A 23,871-nucleotide genomic window follows, 5' to 3' on the forward strand; every position below is an offset into this window, starting at 1 on the left:
CGTGACGACATCGCTAGATTTCTGGAAATACTTCATTTTATATATAAGAGGAAACAATCGAATAATAATTTCATTTGTATTTTGCCCTTAATTGTTGTAGGATGAATCTGTGAAGTAGTTATTCAATGGTGTGAAACGGGTATTATATATTTACGTTAAAAATATCGCAATGGAGAAAAAAATGGCAAGTGTTTTTTATTTAACTTACAAAACTTGAAACAATATTTTTACTACAGGTTATTTTTTTTAAATACATCGTGGAAAAACTAAATATGTGTTGGGTGTTTTCTTCTCGATTATTATTGGAAACTAATTGAAGCGACGTTTAGTAGGTAGGTACTGCTAATCTTAAAAAAAATGCTTAGCCAGGGGCTATAAACGCAGGGTTCCCTTTGTTCGAAATTAGGTACGAACATGTAAAAATAATTAATAATAATGGATTTAAAAAAATCAAACAAACCTCTAATCAGAATAGGTGATATAAATACATATTATTAATTATTTATATGATAAGGCAGGGTTATTTTATTATATATGATGTATTTGTATCACTCGGTTTTTTTATTTACAATTTTACGTCAAATGTGATCGATTTTATCTGTGTATTAATATTTTAGAAAATAGTAACACATATAACTATTTGCAATAATCGTAATAGCAAAAAGTTGTTCATTATTGTCATTAAGTTGGATCAATTTTTTATATGCGTATTAAAAACGGTAGTTATTGGTGAAAATTTAATTGGTAATTTTAATTTGTAAATAACAATAATAATAAGTAATTATGTTGGAATGTGGGGAGATTAGAATAAGATTAATTCCGTTGATTCCCGTACATTCCGTAAAGAGTATAAATTAAATTTTATTATGATACGTAGTTAAATGAAAAGATTTTTTTAATGTATATTTTCAATAGCTTTAAAATTTAACTTTTTATATCTAGTAAAAACCTATTCTAAAACTACTATAATAATATTCTATTACCTATGTAATAAAATGTTGTCTACTAAAAACAGGACCATTTGAAAATATATTTTTTTAAATGAGGCCGTTAGGGAGCTATGGCATTTTGATTGTGAGGGTCTAGTATATTTTTCCAAGTCATTTGTATATTTATCAATACAAGAGGCTAATTCATTTGAATAAATATTCGTCTTACATTGAATTATCGCCAAGGTTTTATTAAGTAATGTAATGAAATGTGATAGAACTTTGGGACTTAAATGGGAATAAATTGTAATAATTAGACGTTGGTTTAAATTACCATTTCCACTGCTTTAATATTTCAGTTCTCACACTTTTATCAATTTTTTTTTATATTCGTCGTGTTCGTGTAGTTTTATAAAACCACCTGTAAATAGTTGTAAGTCTCTCTAAATACATTATTTAAACTGACTGAAGTAATGAGTGCCGAAATGATCGATTGCAAGAGGCATCAAAGTCGATCGCGGTTATTATTTCTTATCTGCCATTATTTAAATGAAAGCCTTTGAACAAAGAATAAAAATAAATTATAAGCTAAATACTAAAAAATATTATAATCTCCGAAAATAACATAGTAATTGTATGTTTAATGATCTTATACTTCCATTTACCTCCTGATGATTTTTACTTTATGCCACCTCCTGTTAGTATTTTCTTCATAATATTGCGAATGCTGAATTATTTTTGTGTCACATTCTTCTGTGTTTTTGAAATCTGGTTTTAAATGTAAGCATTTTTAATTTTTTTTTTATTTATTGGTAATCTAAATGTGCGCAAATCTGACAAGCTGAAGGAAAAGATAATTTAGGGACAAATGCGTGGTGAGCTTAAACTCTAAAAACGACCATGAGCACAAAAAAAATAGCTCTTCGCGTTTTTCTCGCGGCTATCAAATTTTTTTTTTTAGAGGGAGTGGTTTTTGGAGAAAAATGTACCTGAAAATCGACCATTGAGTCAAATGAAAAATATTGATTTAAAAGTAAATTCGTTTGTTAGTTCCGCCATTTGCCGCTGGCAATATAAAGTGTTTCAAGATGTAGTGAGTATTAGATCGCTTGATTCCTAATTATCGAAAGCCCATCTCCGCGAGTAAGAGCATGGGCACCCCTTGTAAAAACTGTATAATTTTGTCAAATATATTAATTTTGTGTTTTTTTGTCATAGGTATGTGCTTCTGCATGCATTTTGGTGGTAGCGGGTTGCTTACACATAGCCCTCGCCGAAGAAAATTATGTTCGATCAACAAGGAGTTTAGAACACTTAACGGATTACCTTCATTTAGGTCAAAAAAAAGTGTTTCATACAGTTGTGAAGCCCCCTATTGAAATAAAACCCAGTCACTTAGTTCACGTTGCTCAGGAATTCCCAGTTTGGAAAATACATAAATATAGTGGGATACAGATAAAACCTGTTTCAACAATTCCTTACATACAAGTGGTTAAGTCAAAGCCAAATAAACATAAATTTAACTTGCCTATAGAGCACATACAAAAACTGTTAGGAACTACTACAGAATTGGAAACTATATTAACTTTGAAGGAACTTGCATCTTCAGAAGACGGATTAAAATTAATGGCTAATTACATAAAATCGGAATATCCGCAATCCGATATTTCCGAAGCTGATATCGTATCAACAATTTCTCAGTACAAAGTAAAGAGACCAACGCCATCTCATCAAATATATGTGCCACCTCCACCTGTTCAGATATATGGTCCTCCGTCGGAGAAATACGGACCACCCTCTCATTCTACGATGAGACCATCACCACCACAGCAAGTATATGGGTCGACATCAGTTTCTATAGAAAAAAATCAACCACCTCCACACCAATTTTACGGACTACCCCCTCAGCCTCAACTTCCGACACTTAATCAATCTCCACATCACCCATTAGCACTCAATAAATTCAGTCCAATCCACCAATTGAAGTCTACATTACCTCAGTCATTCTTACATCTACTGACGCCAAAAAACAAAACTCCAATACATCCATCAATATCGCAGTATAACGCGCCACCAACACAAGATAAAACATATTTACAATTACAACCTTTGATAGCGTATAAACCAACACAGACGCCACCAAAAGAGTATGGACCACCCCAACAGCAACCGCAAAAAGTCTATGGACTTCCCCAACAACAACCATCAAAAATATATAAACCACCGCAACCACGACAACCGCTAGGTCTAAAATGGAATAGAATACAATCACATCCCTTAAAAGAGTACGGACACCAACCCCAACCACCTACAGAATATGGATCACCTAAACCTCAACCAATAAAAGCGTATGGAGTACCCCGACCACATCCACCAAAATTGTATGTGCAATACCAACCACAACCACTAAAAGTGTATGGACCACCTCAACCACAACCACCAAAAGAGTATGGACTATCCCAACCACAACCACCAAAAGTGTTGGTCCAATACCAACCACAACCAACAAAAGATTATGGACCACCCCAACCACAGCCACCAAAAGAGTATGGACCACTCCAACCACAACCAATACAAGAGTATGGAATACCCCAACAACAGTCATCGAAAGTAAATGTACAAAATCAACCACTACCACCAAAAGAATATGGACTACCCCAACCGATAAAATTTAATGACATGGAATCCAATTTTGGTGAAGTTTATAATTTGCCCGAGACGAAGGATTCGTCATTTATAGTGAAAGCAGAACCTATTGTTGTAATAGATTCACAAAATACTGGTGACATTATGAAAGAAACCGCATTTATGTCAACGTATGGACTACCTCTTACAGAACCCCCAACAATAGAAGAAGTTGATTCGCAAGATGATAAAGTTGAAAACGTTATTAATTCGGAAGAAGAAAAAGAAGAGAGCAACTCCAAAGTTGAAACTCCGAAAGAATCCTATGGACCACCAAAACCGTATGCACCTCCTGCTGAATTACCTAAATCAACGGTTTCAGAAAAAACAGATGAACTAGGGGACAGATCTCAAAATGAGCAAAATGAATATTTGACAATTCCACAAGAAAATAGTGATGCAACTTCTGAGTTCTTACCACAAACTAAAGAACCGGAAGATAAATATGGCCCTCCTCAAATTGTTTATGGAAACCCAAAGCCGAATACCATGGACATAGAAGAATTGCAGAGTAATGAAAATGGCGAACTTTTGATACCTCCTCAAGAGAGTAATGATTCATCATTTGAATTTCGACCCCAACAACCAAGTAACGAACCAGCACAAACGTATGGACCTCCTCAAAGTTTGTACGTTATTCCAAAACCATATTCAACAGACAAAGAAGATAGCGAAGAAATTCAGAGCAATAATCAAAATGATGTTTTAAAACCTGCTGAAGTGAGTAGTCATTCCTCCACTGATTATCACCCATTTGAAAAATATGGCGTTCCAGTTGAATCATCTCCATCAAAGCCTGTGTTCGAATCTGAAAAGCCAGTTTATGCAAATTCATTCCCTGGATATGAACCAACTCTGGTGGGCACGTCTGAGGCCCAACAAATCCATTCTACGTCATCATCTTCCCAAAATATCCTCGATGTTATACCAATGTCGATGGCGGCAAGTGGGTTAAAGTGGACTGATTTTGAAACTGGTATACACAATTTAAAGGATGATAATGACACGATCCAACCAGAAAAATTGATTTCCAGTATCTGGGGCGGATCACCCGAATTACATTTACCGTCTGCTAAATACCAGTCACAGCAATCAAGCTTTGTTCCTACTTATGAACCGAATAAGTACATGATGGCAGTGCAACAAGATTTTTATAACACCAATATAAAACCAGCAAGTTCGGGTGACGTGAAAATAACACATAAGAAAATTAATACAAATGGACGAGACGTAACGGCACTCAAATACGATCATCCTAACTTTTCCTACACACAACTGAGTAAGGTACCAAGCAACGTAATTCCCAGTCCATCTTATACCCGCATTAGTGAAATACCACTGGAGAATAATGTTAATTTCCAAAATGCTCCTGATCAAGTTTCCTCTTACGGACAGCCCCTTTCATCTTACATTTTTGGCGAAGATAGTTTGCCAGCTGCTAGTGAAAAAAAAATATCTGCAGTTGTTCCAGAATATAGAAAAAAATCTGATGGTGTGAAACCCAGTCAAGACAAAAGTTCAGAAGGAATAACGACAGGAAGAAAACCAGTCCCAAAAATAAATAGAGATAAACCTACAAGACGACGATGGATGCCAATGTCGAAGAGAAAAGAAGACAGCCAGGGAAGTGAGTATTTTTTTGTTATCGTTGTGTTTAATATTCTAACGATTTTTTTGCATTAATATGTACTTGGTCCATTAGAACGCATACATAGTACTGCTTTAACTAATTGCTTGACTTTTTTTCAGCGGCCATCGTTTATGCGGAGTCACCAAAACAAGACAGCTTAGGCGTCCAATCGTAACTCCTTATCAAAAATAACTGCATTTTTAACAATAAAACAACTTATTATACTTGTAAGAATATTTTACTTATTTATGAAAACTCAATAAAAATCTTGATAAAATAATATTTTCCTACGCCCCGCAATCAATGAACCGTATTTATTAACGTCCTAATGGGCTTTTACAATAAACCCATAAATTAAATTGTAAACGCCAGTAAGTATAACACAAATAAAAAAGATTAAAAACATAAAGAATGAAATACAATATACTTGTTAAGTTATCATCACGCTAACTGAAGAACCCTTGGAATAAAAAAAAATTGAAAAGATATTATGTATACTTAAGCTGCTTAAACATATGCATAGATTATGAAAATTCGTTATTAACATTTACTAAAAAGTGTTGAATTAATTTGGTTATAAATGTGTAAAAATTTAGAACGAAAATATCAGCATTTTCTACTAGTGACAGAATCGAACACGAAGTTATTGTTGTGAAATAATTTGTTTCATCTAGTATGCTTCGAAGGTACACGTAATGACGGCAAATTTACAGCGTCAGGGCAGTCAAATTTTAAATGAACAATTTTATACAATAAAAGAAGATTACGTATTTTTTCGCCTTTCAGATAATTCAGATAAATTGTGTTTACTTCGTAAATTCACATACTTGATTTCATTTATAGGAATACCAATTTTGAAATTAATAAAGAGTTAAAATGTGGAGAACAAATGCATGAATTATATTCTACCTGACTTCTAGCCATAGATGTGTACAATATTTTTGTATGGTTTTTATTTTATCAAAGTAGTCCAATACGTAAATATTGACAAAATGTATAAAAAACGTATAAAAAAAGCTGTGCAGATGACACTATTATTATATTTCATGAGCAACCTTTGACAAACACCTACAAAGAGGCAAAGCATGGTCTGGTTGTAGTTCAAAACTGATTGATGACAAAAAAGTTACATTAAGCCTGTGGAAAACTAAACATATAATTGTAAAAAAAAAGATGTCAACCAATAAATGACCGTACATTCAAACTATATGAATGTCAAAACAATTTTTCTCAATATATTGTCCACAAGTAACGCAACCTAAAAACATTACATATCTTGGGATCGTAACTGACGACAAACTCCTTTGAGATTCACATATTAACTGTGCCTCAAAAAGCTAATAAAACTCATCGACTTAAAAATATCCTTGAAAAACTTTTATTGGTAGAAAAATTAAATATATTTTTCTTTACATTATAAAATATTACAACTGGTGGTTTTCCAAAAAAAACATACACTAACTTAGAATATAGAAGTTCAGATTTTTTAGCTGTAAACTTATGTTTGTAACAAACTCCCACCCAGTGTCAAATAAATTAAATAAAAATAACTAACTTAAGTACATCAAACCTTGGCTAGAGGAATTATCAGAAACATAACTGACTAGTATTTTAAAAATGTCGTCATTGAAGTAACCGTAAAAATCTCACCCAAGCCATGAAGTTGAATCATAGAAGTCGCTGTAAATCCTTTATCCAAAACCTAGGATTTCCTAGTGAGGAGGACTAAGAAAACATTTTACATCTCCGTTTTACATTTATTTTTTAGCTTTTGCGGGGTCACGTTTATAAGTAATATGGCACGATGGGCAAAAATATATATTATTATGTAGTGTTGGCAAATAGTACTTTTATAGTGAATTTAATTTTTCACTAAAAACAAGATAACAACTTTGTTATTAAAACTCTCTTTTTTATTAACATTTTTTTAAATTAAAAAAACATTAATATTTATCCAATGAATATTATAACAAATAAAACAATTATGCTAAACATTTTAATAAGTGTGTAAATGTTTGCCCCTATTATCCCATGTTCGTACTAACCTAATTATTTTGATTATGACAATATTTGACTTGCAGTCCCATCTATTTGATTTATTATTTTTGTCCATGGAGTTGAAAGTAAACTATTCTATTTCAGTTTTCAGTTTCTTTCGCGTTGGATTTGCATTCCCGCTAGTTGTTGATCAAGAAAACACTGGAAGTAACCTAGAAAATCTGTCAGAAGCACGAGAAAGCCACGCGTCATACAGCTTTCACGAATAGAACACGAGTTTACCTCATCTTTTAAGTTAGCCAAGAAGAAATCCACCTCGTCAGAATGGGCAAAAAGAAGGGCGGAAATAAGAAAGGAGGAAAGGCTGGGGGCAAAAACTTCAAGGTTGTGGGCGCCAAGAGTCTTACCGTAAAAACCAAGGCAAAGGTCGTCAAGACTGACTTGAAAAAGGTACGTTTGCATCACAAATTTAATATCTACCTCGACTCCCACACTTTTCCTGAAAGCACATTTTTGATGGTTTTTTGCCGCCATTTTTATTTACTTTTTAAATATATTTATAGATGCGAAATTATTTTTTCTCTTTGATATTCGCCTAACTAGGTCATTAGTGATAGGTTTTAAAGTTCCATGAATACAATTTTTTCAAAACCACATTTATAGAAAATATTCCAATTCTGATTTTTAGTACATTACATACCTATAATGTTAGTCAGTTTTTTTTTTCCCACCTTTCATATTATCTTGTATTCTCTATATTCTGTAGAATTTGTGAATTTAATTCTCTGTTTTTTTTAAACCCTCCAGTTGAACAAAGAGACACAGAAGCAAAAGTTAGCAGAGATCGACCAGCAGCTCGTCAAAATTCAGGAGAAGATTGTGAAGAAACCTGATGCGAAGAAAGGAAGGGGACGGAAAGGTAAGAAAGGCCGGGGTAAGCCCGCAAAGGCTGCTGATGCCGCTGCCGCCACGGACAAAATCGAAAAGCTAGAAGTTTAAGACTACCTATTATCCACCCCTATGTTCATAGGCAAGCACCAATACATAGAGTATACGTGACTACTCTTTTGAGTCAATTTCTACAAATATGGTGAGAGATCTTATTCAAATCGTTTTGGAACAAATATATTATTGCTCTCAACAAAAAATATTATTATTTTAATATACTGTTTAACATATACAAAAATTTTAAACATGGAAGCGTCACATCTGTAGAATTCATGATATTTTTACATTTACATTACAATTGGCTGTCCAATTGATTCCTCCATATTATTATAATATGAGAAAAATATCTATCTTTTTGTACTACCATACAAATAATATCAATTTTAAGTGATTTTTTCCATTGATAAATGTTATTATTTTATCTGCCAGAGTACAATGTATGGAGGTGTATTTTATAAAAAATATCATTTTTATAAATGATCATGTATGCATGTGTGATACAAATATTAATGATCTTAAAATATATTGTTTATTGGGTGAGATTTATGCAAATAATTATTGTACACATTGTACTTTGCGAGTACTTTAAAAATAAATTTATAAACAAGAATTTATGCCAAAAACTTAGGAAATCTGTATTTTTTTTAATCTCTAGACTAATATATTATGCAATAACAACGTATTTCTTTATTACCTCAGAATTATATAATAAATTTATGACTGTAAAGTTAATAAAACAAAACCACAAAAAAAACTGATTTCTTTTCAATATCCATTTTATGAATTCGTTCCGAGGTAGTAAATCTTTTATTTAGAAAGAAATACAAACTACCCCGGCTTATGAACATCCTGACAATATTTGAATTCCTTCATAAGTGGAAAATGTTGCTTGTGAAGGACGACTTATCTAGCAGACTGAACATGGAGCATGACACCTGAAATAGAGGTTATATCCTGAAATGGTTTATTACTGTGGTTCCAGTTACCAGAGACCAATATGGAACCGGTTCTTTAAAAATGTTTTCATTTCTGATAAATATTCAGAAAGGAACCATTTCCAAAGAAAACGTCTTATTCCTCAGAGAAATAATATCAACGGTTCCAGGTTCAGTGACATCAAAGGAACAAGGATATGAATATCGACCATCTTTAACGTTGAACCCTTCTCAGAAATTGGTTCCTAGTTATTTTCCTCCAATTAAACATTACCTGACTTCCATGAGTCAATCCACCTCAACCTATGTTGCATTTTTTGGGACACTTGGTCATGATTTTCGGCATCCCGTCATCTGGCATTCCACATCCAGCCCATTGCAGTTTTAGAAACCTATCAATCATAGAATAAAGTAGAAAACTAGAAGTGCCATACAAATTTGAATGGAAACAAATTTTCCATTTAGCCAAGTTCTCATTCTCACTCACACAGGCCTGACATCGTAGATCTGTATTCCTTTTGAATTTCATAAACACAATTCTTTATTGGAAATTTATGCCTCGATTGGGAGGGTATTTGGAACATGAAACACGCCCACAAGGCATTTCTTGTGTTGTTTTTTATTCTATGCTATCAATACGTTCAAACCATAATAATTAGAAATTCATAGAAATTGAATTCTTTTTAATTCATTAGTTATATTTAATTTGATATTTTTTTATGCTAAAGCAATGGAAAACACTACTTATGATAGTATTTACACATTGTAGTATTTTATTTCCATAATTATTCTGTAATGGTTTTAACAATCAGGGAGCTGAAACATTATGCTTTTTTATAACACCATAACGCTCGCCATACAATCCCATACACGCCTGACAGATGATGTGTTATAAGTGTGGGTGTGGCGACTATACGCCGTAATCTGCTAGCCAGGCGATATTTAAAAATGATGCAACCCCCGTAGAGGGGGTCAGTTGAATCTAGGGAGCACCATGATTATGCGGCTGTCAGCTGTCGAGGTGACGGATCCCGTACAAAGAAATGGTATTCCGCGGCAGCTCCACAATTGATATACACAGTTAACCATTTTTTTATGCCATTTAATCTTATGCAGAACAGCTTGGCTCTATAGTGATGTCAGCTTTTGATTCAAGACACAGGTTCACTCCCGGGTTACGAATAACATGACAATGTTTGAAAAACTTCTGCTACCATCACCATAAGCTGTTGAAGATGTTGCTTTTACAATGATGGAGGACTCCAACAAAGGAATTTAACCTGAAAATTTTTAACTCCGCCACCGATTGAACTATAAATAAACACTAAATAAATCGTCAAATTCTCTTGTTAAATTATTTTTATTAAATTTGACTACAAACACGTTAATAATTTAAAATACAATAATGATTATTAGCCTCTCAACATCGTCAGACTATACTCTCTTTACTAATAGAGAACATGTGAAGGGTAGAATTCATATTCTCTAGACTTCTCTCTGTCATCGGTATAGACCCGTTAGAAATCTTAGCCTCCTTCCTTAGTCTACTGTTTAAAGTTTTAGCAGAACATTCTACTCCCGCTGTAGAGTTATGTTTGCTAGATTTCCCGCCAACTTTTGGCAATTTGGGTTTGTTTTGTCTACTTATCGAAGGCGGCAATGGCTTTTCATTTTCTTTATTTTGTACTATGGTTAAGTCTTCTATTATCTTTGGTTCAGAATTATTTCTCATCAAAATAATGCCATTGGCTTTTCCATTCTGGTACAGCAATGGCTTTTCCGTCACATCTGCAAGAAATAAATACTATGAGTATGATCAACACCTTATATAAAAATTCTTAGACAAGTGATGAAGATGGCCACCGATCCTTGCTCAAACATAATTTCTCACACGGTGAACTTTCATTTATTGACACCATATGTTAATAACATATTATGTACACACGAAAACTCGCACAAAGAACAATGACTTTACAATACGCCTAGATGCGTTATAGAGCTCTCAAAGTGGCAAGCGAAAGAAACTTCGATTATTATGCTTTCGATTTCGTAGTTTTAGTACTAAACTGTCATGCATTGTGTAAGGTCATGTACTACCTTTAAGTCATTTTTCTTTGAAAAGTGCCAAAATGCCCTCATGTGAGAAATTGTTTTCATTACTCGGCAAACACTAGTAAAAGCCAAGAAATAGCATTTCATTTGTAAGTGCACGCAAATTACTTATTATTATAATAATACAATTATATCGATTGTTTCCAGTCCAATGTTTTAATGCTTCATTAGAGAAAATGCAAGGCCAACTTTGAGTACCAGGCCAAATTACGAAGTCAGTGCTGTCGCTAAGTAAATTTCACTGTTTAAAATGGTCTAATCATTGTGTAACATCATTGATTTAATTGTATTAATTCAATCTAAATCTCAGTAAATGTCTTTACCTGCATTTGATGAAGTAATATAATTAGTTTTTTCCGTTCTGGTATTTCCACTATCACTTTTATCCTTTTTAAGACTGTTATTTATCACAGGGTTACTTTTCTTCTTAATTATAAGTATTACAACTAAAATGGTTATTGTTAAAACTATTCCTAATGCAACTCCGGACCATAGTCCAATATCTGCTTGGGTTTTATCTGGAAAGAAAAAGAAACATTTAATGAAAGTAAATGATATGTACTGTCTTCCTTCATGTAAACTATCGATATGGGGTCAATTTAAAATTTGTAAAAATGATCTGTGTATTGTGGTTTTGATGAACCTTCAAATAAAATCTCATATTCTTCCCGTTGTCTATTTGGGTCGGGCAATTCGGGCCATCACTTTGACAAGGAGCTTTGAGGTGTCCCTATCATGACTACTTCATCGCCATCCTTCCTTTGCCAACTGTTATACTAAATATTGATAGCAAAAAGTATTATCGTCTTACCGAAAACAGGCAATGACTCGCTAGTTTCAGCTTTGAGTACAAGCGTTTCGCTTTCTCCCCATTTGTTAAAACTATACACAAGTATTTCGTAGATTTGTCCGCTGGCGAGGTTACCTATCCTCATGGTAGGCAGGGGGGTTGTTATATTATTAATTAGTGTTTTGGTATTGTTAGTGGCTCCCCAAATCGACAGGCCAAACATCTGTTCAAAAGTTCTGTCGGTTTCTGAAAACAAATATAAGGGAACATGAATTAAAGTCAAATCACTTTGTTTACACCACTGTTTTTATTTACTTTCTCGTAATTGTAAATTTTATTACTTTATTCGGGATTCAAACTTTGAACTTCAATATCTCAGTTTCATGCAAATGGCATATGGAACCTTGCTGTTTCAAGGACATAAATTCCATTCCACGCCTGGGGTCAGCACACATATATGCTTGACAATGCTATCGCAAATCGAAATGGATCCTTGAACCTTGGAAGAGTTTTGAACTTACGACTTTGAGTAAAGGTTCCATCTGACACAGCAATGTTATGCGATAATGTGCTTTGAAAGCAGTTACTTTAGTGCTCATAATCGCATAGCATAGCATTGGCTTTTTATATGAAACCTTGTTATTCCAAAGGGTGGACTTAATATAACTAAAAAATAAATAAAATGCACTTTTAGTGTCTAGTGTACGTTGCCTAGATAGTAAAATATCATCATATTAATAAATCTACTTTCTTGTCTTTGTTACACGCACAACTAGTTTAATCTGAAGATGAAAATATTATGATTTTTATTTAGCGCCATCTTTTGATAATTCTATTCACACATGGCTAGTGTACTGCGATGGATGGGAGTGTCAATTTGAAATGGGGACTAGAGGTGAGGCATACTAGCTCGTCTTGATACTTGGAACAACTAGTACGATTATGAAAAAATACCTATTCAAAATACCTGTTCCGTAGTATTTCGCACATGTACCTACCTAGCATGCACGTCGCCCGTACCAAATACTGTGACGAGACAGGTGATAGGAAAAGTATGAATTAGAATGGTTTGTTAATGTTTTATGTGAATACCGCCCAAGAGTCCCAACAGCTCCCAACCGTCTGGAAACTGTGAGACTGTGGCATGGTCTCTTGTAAGGCTGAAGGAGGGGAAGTAGCACAGATTCAGATCTGGTTAGAAAACTCGGCTAAAGCCATTTTAAGCAACGTTTCAATTCTAAATGGTGGTCTTACACCAGGGCGATTCTGAGAGTATCTTACACTGTGAAAAGTGCCACAAATGTGCTATATAATATTTTCAATTAATAAATTGTGAAATAACACAAATAAGTAAAATAAAATTTTGTCGCCGAAAGATTGCTAGTCGAGAGCCTTATTTGTTGACCACGGAGGTCATCGTAATATAAAACAGTGCCGTTAGTTGAATTGTTTTAAAAAAATAATTGTAATTTGATGTAGATACTTTCAGTACCGCCCTGGTGAAAGACAACCATTCAGAATCGAAACGTTGCTTGAAATGGCTTTAGCCGTTGGTGACCAGTTTTAAATTGCCAGATACGTTCCCCCTCCGTCTTCCCCATCTCCTTCCCACCCCCACTACTTTCAGCCTCACAATATGCCCCTGTACACAAAATGCTCCCATGCCATGAAATACAACGGATTGGAGCTATTTTTAAATACCATAATAATTAAATAAAGTCAGAATATAAATTATATTATTAAACACAAATTTACAATATTCCCCAAATGGAGTTCCATGTCATGTAGGTACCTAAAATGTGTGATCACATGTGACACTAACGTGCAAGCGGAACGTGTGTTAACCAGAGACTGACGCACTGGTGCGGAAGTCCCGGCTTACAAGTGAGTGACGTGAAGATAGGACTTTTTCTCCGGACCCTTTCTGCGTCACTCGTTGTGCAAAATGTCGCTCGTTAACAAAGCATTTTTTCATTATCTGTTTTGCGAATTACTCGTTCTAAGAGGTGCTCGTTCTGAGAGGTTCCAATGTACTTGTTGTATTTGTTCTACCAGGTGTTGCGCGTATTAAGAGTGTTTCAAGTTTGTGGTTTCTCAAATACTTGAGAAACCACACGGACACCAGCTAGTATTCAAATTCTTGGTACTCCAAAATTTGTTCGAAGTGAAAGTATTTTAATTCTCGCTGGTAGTTAGTATTGAGAAGAACAAGAATTATTTAAATTTTAGATACATACAAGCATGTATGTATCGCTCTCACTTCTGGTTGGAAGAAGCTTTGGCCAAAGAGTGTTGTCGAAAGCGATTTTGAGGGGTTTGAAACAGTACTTGTGAAGTCTACAGTCAACGAGATTGTGTATTTGGCAATGGGACTGGAGGTGGATAACAATGATATTGATGAGCTTGTGGAAGAGGACAGTCAAGAGCTGACCACCGAAGAGCTTATGGAGTTGCATTGTGTTTCACAACAAGAAGTTACGGAGTAAGTAAGTTTTGTTAGTGGATTAGAAGCAGAGCAACAATCTTCTAGAGCAATAAGAGAAATGCCGAAAACATGGGAAACTGTTGCATCGTACATTAAGAAGCATCACCCTAATAAGGAGGTGGCTGTACGTTCTATAAATTTATTCAATGATGGCTGTGTCACATTTTCACCAAATTTTGAAGCTTCGGCAAAAACAAATGTCTCTAGACATCTTTCTAGTAAAAAAGAATGAATTATTTGTCATAAATAATAAACTAGTTATTTCGAGTTTTGTTTTTTGCAAATCGAAATCGCATTCCAGGTTGTTATGCTCCTTAACAATTTATAAGTATGTAATTTTACTGAATTAACATAAAAAAAATAGATATAAATAAAGAGTATTTTTTTGGCATGGAACGCATTATAGTATTTTACATATGGAAAAAATTGTTTCGCTTTACGAGTGTTTCACATAACAAGTAAGATTTTGGAACGAATTTAACTCGTTATGATAGGTTCCACTCTATCTTTGACATATCTGTTCCAAACATCTGTTCTAGTATATACGCTTCACCTCTAATTTGAAATTCCCCACTGCACCCCAGACTTCTGTCACTGAAGTTTGCGACAGAAGTCTCGGAGGAAATGTTGGTATGACCACCTCCGCTCCCTTGTCCTGGCTAATGATCGCACATTGGCAATGGTGATAATAGAAATAAATGAAGGATGATCTTACCAGTTGCACATTGCACATATAAAGCAGTAGCGCTTGCATTAACCACGCAATCCTTTGGTGCAGTTGGTTTTCTGAAGTTGTGTTTCACATACAGCATACATGGAACCTTTTGCTCCCCGACTTCGTTTGAGGCCCAACACGACACTAGAATCTCATCCACGTAATTCTTTTCCAATGCTTTCAGTATGTGGTCAAGACTCAAGTAGTTTCCTTCGCTTATAAGTATGTTTTCATTGAGAGCTTTCTCTGTTTGGTTTTCGAATCTCCAAAAGTATTTAACTGGGTTGGGCAAGGATTTGACAGGACAGAAGAGAGAGGTTGTTTTCTGGTCGAGTGAGGTGTTTCTTTTTTCGCACTTGGGCTTATCTGAAAATATAAAATTCAAATAATGTAATTTTTTTTTTCAAATAATTGTAAGATACATTAAGCATCCACTAACAGTACAAGAAATTAATAAAGGTTTCTTTAACCTTTGGAATGATGAGCTCCCGCGACCTAACCTATATGTAGTGTGCGGAGGGTTAAAATCCCACAAACAGTATAAATATTTTTACAATTTGGGAGGAGGGTTTGGTTACTGCCACCCCGGGAACCATTTATTGGATAACCAAAACCTCTGCCATAGGTCACCCCGTTTCGCTAAGTTTGATAATTTAGCAGGGGTGCCCGGGTTCATCGGGTGGCGTGCCAGATCGGGAGACGCTGTTTTGGGGAGACCTTTCAACCTCTCCAACTGGTCTCTCGACCCATCGCATTTATACATATGTCATCCCTGGACACACTGATCCCTAGATTCCTACTCAACCCTTATACCTTCTACCTTTCCAGAACTTCCTCTCTTTCATTTCCTTAAAAAAGACCCTCCACACAGCATCCCCAAAGATGACACAGACCCTGCAGTAAATTATTTTTCTCAAGGCCTCCTAATGTAAAAAAAAAATGTATATGCCAGCGCTCAACGGATACAAATTTTTCGGTGACCGGGTATGTCATCATAATGACAATTCAACACTCCAAAAAGTGACATAAAGTCATGAAGATGATGAAACACAAACTAGGTTTAAAAGTTACCTATGTAACTTATGACTCTGTATCACTTTTTAAAGGTGTGTTGAATTTTCATTTTGATGAAATATGGAACCAAATTTTTCATATCCAATAGGAACTTTTAGTGCCTGAGAAGTTAAATGGTAATTAAATATATATACCGTTATTTTTTATTATTCAATAGCACCATTCCACTTATCATGATATGCTGTGCTAGCACACTGTTCTGCCGTGTGGTAGCTTGAACAAGTTGTGACGACACACATAAGCCGTAGCATTCCAAGAGGAATGGGCTATCAATGGAGTTATGCACTATATTAAAACTAAGTATTGCAAGATTTGAATACCTAATGTTAGGTTTCTAGGTTAAATCTATTTGTGGCATCAAGTAAGTCCATATGGTGCATGAACCTTGGATAAGTTAGGTACCTGAGTAATTTTTTCTAGATTAGTTTCTTTTCATAAAAAAATTGATGTAGAACAAGAAAAATTTAGTGATTGCTACTCACATAAAACTTTCAGTAACAAATCACTGCTCTGTCCACTGCCTTCCAGGTTGTACGCCTTGCAGGAGTAGTTGCCAGAATGTATGGGAGAGGGGTTCAAGATTATGAGATCACTGGACGAGAGACTTATTCCACTGTTGTTAAATGTGGTGCCTTGAATGGTGACATTCTGTGAAAAATAATGACAAAAATAAGATTTTCTTTCCATCATAAATACTTATATCAGTTAACGGACATTTTTTAAATCCAGTATTTAATAATCTTTATATATATAACGGAGAATTGGCAGCCGGCATTTGTTTGATTTTTTTTAAATTTTATCTTCGATGCCCAACAATCAACATCAACGGATAAACAGCGAAATCTAGAGGATTCATTGGCTTTAAACCGTAGTAAGCAGTTCATATGTTTCCGTATTAATATTTTGAAGAATGATATTAATCAAATAATATGATACATGTATAATATACACAACTAATCGCTAGAGTGGCTATAAGCCTCATTGTAAATTTTAGATATTTTGAATAATATTAGTAAGTTTATACTGTATAATTGTTTGTAATCTATCTGTATATATAAATTGTAAATGTTCGTTTGTTCAAAATCTTAAATCTCCAAAAGTACGCATTTGTTTTTATATACCTATATTATATAGATGTCACCTTTGACCGGTAAAAACATACTTATTTTGCGCAGCGCAATCCGTTTGAACCAACATGCTTTTTTTTTAAAATAGCGCCATCTGTTAGACGTAAAAGCAACACCCGCTATTGTTTCTCTATCTGCACAAACGGAGACTGAGCCACAGAAACGTGTGGCGGGGTACAGCTAGTCTTATTATAAAAATGATTTAATCTGTGTGTTTAAAGGTATATACTTATTGTACCGTAAATAATTAATAATATGTATCTTATTTTATCATCCCTCATTCCTCAGTTACTAATGGCATTGTGCTAATAATAGCACAATGTGGGCTAATTTGCTCCCAGGTAGGAGCCCTGGCAAGATACTAATAAATACTCATACACCGGCCCTATGAGTACAGCACATTATAGAGACTGAATCGTAATCTTGTCATTGTAATCATTATCGAATTTTTATTCTCTTTTTATTCTTAAAAGTTAAAGTAATTATACGTTACAATTTAACGGAAAGAATGAATAATATAAATACATTAGCAAACCACTCTGTGTTGCTGATCCAGGGATTTGCTTCTACCATACAACGCAGCTGAATGACATCTCCCTCGTGCACAGAGCTGTTCCCATGGCGGTTGGTGACAAGTGACAGGGATAGCATTGGTTTGACTGAAAATAATTACGTACCTTAATCAATAATCATTTCACCAAAATACATTCAGGGTGTCCGGGGGTAAAGTGGGCTAACTTCGGGGGGGGGAGGGTTGATTCTACATCCTGATGTAGAATCAACCCTCCCCCCCCCTTCCTGGGTTCCTGGGTGGGGAACCATTTGGATGTTTGTAGTATCACCCGCTGGCCGCACTTCGATATTGGTGGTGGGGTGGGAATGGAAACTGCGTGACCAAATGTCGTGTTCACAAATGAGTCTACCACTAGAAATTTATAACTGCACTCGGAATGTTTTAGAATATTGTTTTTAATTGACATTTCGTTGAAGATTTCGTCAGTGCTAGTTCACTTTGAAATATTTAAACATAATATTTTTGCTGACAATATGTAGTTACTTTCTTTAAATGTAAGTTGATACAATCATTTACACTTTTGTTATTGGTTTGTATAGCTTACCGTCATCAGCAAATAATTCTATTTGAGAATATTTTACAACATTGACCAAATCATTACATAAAATGGACCGATATTAGAACCCTGTTGGATCCCCGAGGATGTTTTATCATCATGTGCCTTATAAACAAAGGACCGAGATTATAACCCTGTTGGTTCCCCGAGGATGTTTTATGTATGATCATCATCATGGGGCTTTAAGTACATGGCGACGCCAGAGGCCCTAGACTAGAAGTCTCTCTCTGACCCCCCCACCATACGAAAGAAGAAGAAGAAGTAGGATGGGTATGAACATTTCTTTACTTTTTAGGGACTTTCGGAATTGTTTTTATTATATCATAGGTTTTAATTAATTTTTTTTTTTTTTTTTTATAGCGAATACCTCACAAGAGTCCCAACTGCTCCCGTCTGGAGCCAGTGAGACTATGGCATCCCCAATTGGGGGATGTTGTGAGGCTGAAGGTAAGTGGGGAAGGGAAAGAGGAAGGTGGGGAAGTACCTGGCTATTCAGATCTAGTCACTAAACACGGCTAAAGCCATTTGGAGCAACGTTTCAATTCTGAATGGTGGTTTTACACCAGGGCGATACTGGTAGTATCTTCCACTCTGGAACGTGCCGCAAATATACTATATATTATTTTAGTTAATTAATTGTGAAATAACACAAATTAATCAAATAAAATTTATTTGCGCACGCCGGGTTCGAACCCGCGACCTTCGGAATGGCAGTCCAATGCGTTACCACTGGACTATGCCGGCCGTCAATGAATCTAGTTATAAATTAAATGAATGTAGGTTACTCACAAAAGACATTCAATCGCATTGTGTGAAGTTTGCTGGCGTGGCTCGGTGCCAACACTGCATTGGTGGCCAGGCAGGTGAGGTCTTGTCCGTTGTGTTCAGCTTTAGGCGTAAAGTGCAATGTGGACATTATTTCACTGCGGGTCACTTCGGTCACCTGAAAAGTTAAAGCTTTACTCTAATTATATGTAACAATATTTGAATTCTTCCTACATCAATTATAAACTCTTCAGGCTAATTTGTTCAGTGTTTTTAACAAACAGCTGTTATCTGTAAATTCAATTTGTTCGCTTTTCGGAACAGCTCATATGGTCTAATAGAAATCGTTGTTTTTCCTTACCGTCATAGTTAGAAATTAACCTATTTTGTTAGTAAATGGTGTTAGAAAGAAAAAATACCAAGTTTTACTTTCAAATATAGAAGTTAACCACAGACGATTAAAATGTACACTTCTATGAAACCAAAGGTTCCTACCACAATTTGAGAAAATTTTATGAAACTGAAAAAAAGTTAGGCGGCAGTAATGTTTATAATACACTTGTCTAATAAAATATCTGTTTTTTTTTGTAATCGGTAATTTTAGTTCAGTGTTTAGATGAAAAAACATAAAGTGACAATTTTTAAAACATTTTATGTGGGATTTAAAAATTTTAATATTTAAAAAATTATGCATATACATATATATATATATTTTATATCCATATATATATATTTTTTTTTTCATTGACCGCACATAGGAACACACCTCATCCGATGAACCCGGGCACCCCTGCTAAACCACCAAATGTAGCTATCCACTCGGGGTGACCTATGTCAGAAGTGTTGGTTATCCAATAAATGGTTCCAGGGGCGGCGGTACACAAACCCGCCTCCCAAATTGTGTATTTGTAATAATACATTTGAAAACGTATTTTATCACCTTTCAAAAACAGTTATTAATTTTCGGATACGTTTAGCGGAAGTACAAAAAAATTCTTAAAGAAGTGTTACGGTCAATATGCCAGAGACCTGAAGGTTTAAAAGTGAATAATTTGTTTTCTTTAATGATGGAGGACTTCGCTAACACAGGATTGAACCAATTTTTTAATGAAATATTTCTTAAACTTACAATTTGCTGGTCGGTAATGATTTTTCCATCCAGCCACCAAGACACTTCTGGTAGCGGATGAGAGCCATTGATGTAACACGGCAGCTCGTACTCTTGTCCGGCTGACAGCGCCTGCTTACTGCTCAAGATGCTCACAGTCTCAGGACTCACTGAAATTCAAAACAACTATATTATGGTAGTCAGTTATACACCTGTACAATCTTATTTCTTTAAGCCTTCTGGAGTCCATTCTTGGACAAGAGCCTACCTTAAGTGTATCCAGTTTTACCGTTTCCAGTACCATGGCATTTAGAAATCTACTTTTTATTAGACTACCTTTATTTAATTATGGCATCATTTTTGGTAATTTACTGACAGCAAGCAAAATAATACAATGTAGGCATAATAGTAATAATAATAATATTTGGTTCTACCGAACTGAACCCTCTGATATGAAAATATCTGGAGTCGGTGAATTATTTTCACATTTGATCTCTGGTGAGTTGACGTGTTGTTCTTGTATTGTTTTGTATTTATTTTGCTTATATAATGCACTTGCATAATGTTGATTGACAAGATGATCATTTGTGGAAAAGTGTGTGGAAGGGTTTAGTTTTTTCTATGGGGAAGATTTAACCCGGACATAAAATCGGAAAAAATTCATAATATATTCTTTATATTTATACAAGTAACAATCATATCCAAATGAAGTCACAATTTTTTTTGTTCATGATTAAGAACAGTAGTTACATCCATATATTAACACTCGTATATATGTATATTTTAAATGTGAATGCCGCACAAGATTTTCACCCGCTCTCAACCGTCTGAAGTCAGTGAGACTATGGCATTACCAATTGGGGCATGTTGTGACGCTGAAGGTAATGGGGAGGGGAAGGAGATGGGGAAGAGGAAGGATGGGAAGTATCTGCATATTCAGAAACCAAATTCACACCAAACGCAGCTAAAACCAGTTCAAGCACCTTTTAAATTCTAAATGGTGGTTTTTCACCGGGCGATACTCAAGAGTATCTACCACTCTGGTACGTGCTGTAAATATACTGTATTATTATTTTAAATGCATCTAAGCCGGGATTTGAACCTGCAACCTCTGGATTGCAGGTTCGCTAAGATTTGCTAAGCAGTTAGAACTCTTGTGCAATATAACTCACCATAGAGATCAATCTGAAGATTGGAAGATAGCGGAGCCGTCACATTGTTGTTATTAGCCAGGCACTGTACTGTGATTCCCGCATAGTCCCTCGTCAGCACGACCAACAGCTGGTTCTCCCGCACGCCCGGCACCTCGCTGGGCTCGTCCGTGCTGTCCAGCAGGGTGGGGCCTCTCCACCAGCTCAGGCGGGGCGGGGGCTGCCCGCCCACGGCCAGGCAGGTCAGCAGCAGGGTGTCCCCTTCGTGGAGGGGGCCCACGGAATGCTCTACCTTCGAACCGATCTCGTCCATGAAAAACGGCTTGCTGGGTAGAACTAAAAAGAAAATAATAATAAGTACTTGTAACAGATTTGTCTGTACCCAGGTATCTACTAAGTCCTTATGATTAACAGGCAAATCATTTTAAAGAGGACACGTTTGAATGTATTTGTGCACACAGATAGTATTGAAAGTTTCAAAGACTTTTTAACCAATTAGGCACGCAATTTATTTATTTATTTATCGTGGTCTGCATAAAACAGTGAGTATTATTACAGAGAAGATTACAAACTTAGATCACAAAAAGGTACTTACAGCAAATACAAACTGTAGAATACTTATGATACCTCTAAATTCTTCCCATACATTCTGATTGAATTGAAAGCAGGTATTGGAGGGTTCATTTTTATTTCATTTCACGTTCACACAGGACATACAGAATCATATAGAAATGAACATTCATCCATCCTTTCCCACTATGATGCCGTCGAACGAAATTGTGCGTCTTGGTATTCCTGCACGAATAAAACTGCAAATTGTACTGAGAGAAATGAACTAGCGTTCATTCCGTGTCCAGACGTTTCATTTTTCTTTCATTCCGAGCGTTAGTGAAAGATGCCGCATGCCGAAATTCAACATCGGCAGATTGGTTCACTAATGAATTCATTCGACACTTTTCTTTCTTTTTGTGTTTTGTGGGTCCCTTAACATACCTTTTTTAACATTTTCTACTTATGTAAATTTTTATTCTAAAATTTTTAATACATCCAGTACATCATTATACATTTTTATTATTTGTTTATTTTAATTTAATTAATTTATTTTTATTTATCTATTTATTTAATGCCCAGAGGGCTTTTACATGTAGGTGGTACAATTTTGAAACATGAGAAAGAAATAATAAAAATAAAATTACATTAAAAAATAAAATATGCAAGAAACAAAAATAAAAAGAACAAGAACATAAATTTAAAAAATACAGCAATATTACATTTAATTACAATAATGACGTGTTGCCATAGACTAATATCATCAATGCGTATTGCCCATCTCGCTAGACGTGTAACGCCTGTGTTGAGATGGCAATTTACAGAGCGGTTGTTAACTAGGTTTTTGTTTAAACAATATTGTGAAAATGCCAGATAAAATAAAATCAGTATTTTATTTTATTTTTGAATTATACAATTCAAGAATGGATGTAGAAGATGAAGACGAAGCGAGAATAATTTTAAGTAATTAATTAATAAAATTTCCGTTTGACCAAAATGCATAGTATACATAAATATACACAGTAGGCACAATTTTTTAATGTGTTATGAAATACTTCTAATGTATATGTTTATTGGAGGAAATCAATGATTTTAATTTTAAAGGATATTTATTATACAAGCAAGAGTCTTTTTATAATGATTTACCTGTAATTTTGTAGATATTGTGAATATTAGTAGGTACCTACCTACCTAAAAACATTATTATGGTAGTACTCATATTAAGTAATTTAATTTAAAATAAACCACCATAACACCTCCCATATTTAGGGAGGTCAAAATCTGGAGAATATTCAATAAAAATATGGTTTAAAATTTATGGAGAGATTTAGATAAACACATATAAATGTCACACCCTGTGGTAATTTAATGTGGACATTAAATGGTAGAGAAATCATCCGACGATTTGGTACAACTTGGCAACAAATCGATAATCTCACAATAATAGTCGGGAGTTGTACGAGTGAATTCTTAGAATGTTTACTCAAAATAAATCCGATCTGACAACACTAGATACTGGGTACTTTATAATCATTTGAAAATAGGTAACTATGTCATAAATAACAGTAACACGTAATAAACCCCCTTATAGGTACTTATAATAATTATTATTTGTAAATCAAACGCGACATGTTGTGGTCCAATTCCTAAGAGAGTATTACCAGACACAGCCGAAAATTAGTGATTTTAAATCGAATTCTAGATGTATCGACTCTTTTCTACAAAAAACATAAATTGATT

General features: G+C 34.8%; 2 protein-coding genes across 2 annotated transcripts in view; one reads left to right on the forward strand and one right to left on the reverse strand.

The window, feature by feature from the left end:
• Positions 1-7,351: 7,351 nt before the first annotated feature.
• On the forward strand, positions 7,352-8,892 carry LOC149416591 (uncharacterized). Its single transcript, XM_089641415.1, has 2 exons — positions 7,352-7,692; positions 8,050-8,892. Exons 1-2 carry the CDS (start codon positions 7,567-7,569, stop codon positions 8,239-8,241), a joined length of 318 nt encoding a protein of 105 aa, XP_089497541.1. The 5' UTR covers positions 7,352-7,566; the 3' UTR covers positions 8,242-8,892.
• A 1,656-nt stretch (positions 8,893-10,548) lies between these two features.
• Positions 10,549-23,871, reverse strand: part of LOC149416592 (hemicentin-1-like) — an 84,772-nt gene continuing 71,449 nt past the window's right edge. Inside the window, exons 5-13 of the mRNA XM_089641280.1 lie at positions 21,604-21,918; positions 20,453-20,601; positions 19,348-19,501; positions 17,954-18,087; positions 16,784-16,949; positions 15,228-15,593; positions 12,049-12,273; positions 11,561-11,755; positions 10,549-10,913 (exon numbers count right to left, since the gene is read on the reverse strand). Coding sequence (XP_089497406.1) covers positions 10,555-10,913; positions 11,561-11,755; positions 12,049-12,273; positions 15,228-15,593; positions 16,784-16,949; positions 17,954-18,087; positions 19,348-19,501; positions 20,453-20,601; positions 21,604-21,918 — 2,063 coding nt within the window. The 3' untranslated portion in view covers positions 10,549-10,554. The remainder of the gene's footprint in view (positions 10,914-11,560; positions 11,756-12,048; positions 12,274-15,227; positions 15,594-16,783; positions 16,950-17,953; positions 18,088-19,347; positions 19,502-20,452; positions 20,602-21,603; positions 21,919-23,871) is intronic.

The sequence above is a fragment of the Hesperophylax consimilis genome, chromosome 16 (genome assembly GCF_061612785.1).
Source record: "Hesperophylax consimilis isolate HC1 chromosome 16, BYU_Hcon_1.0, whole genome shotgun sequence".
NCBI classification, from domain to species: Eukaryota; Metazoa; Arthropoda; class Insecta; order Trichoptera; family Limnephilidae; genus Hesperophylax; species Hesperophylax consimilis.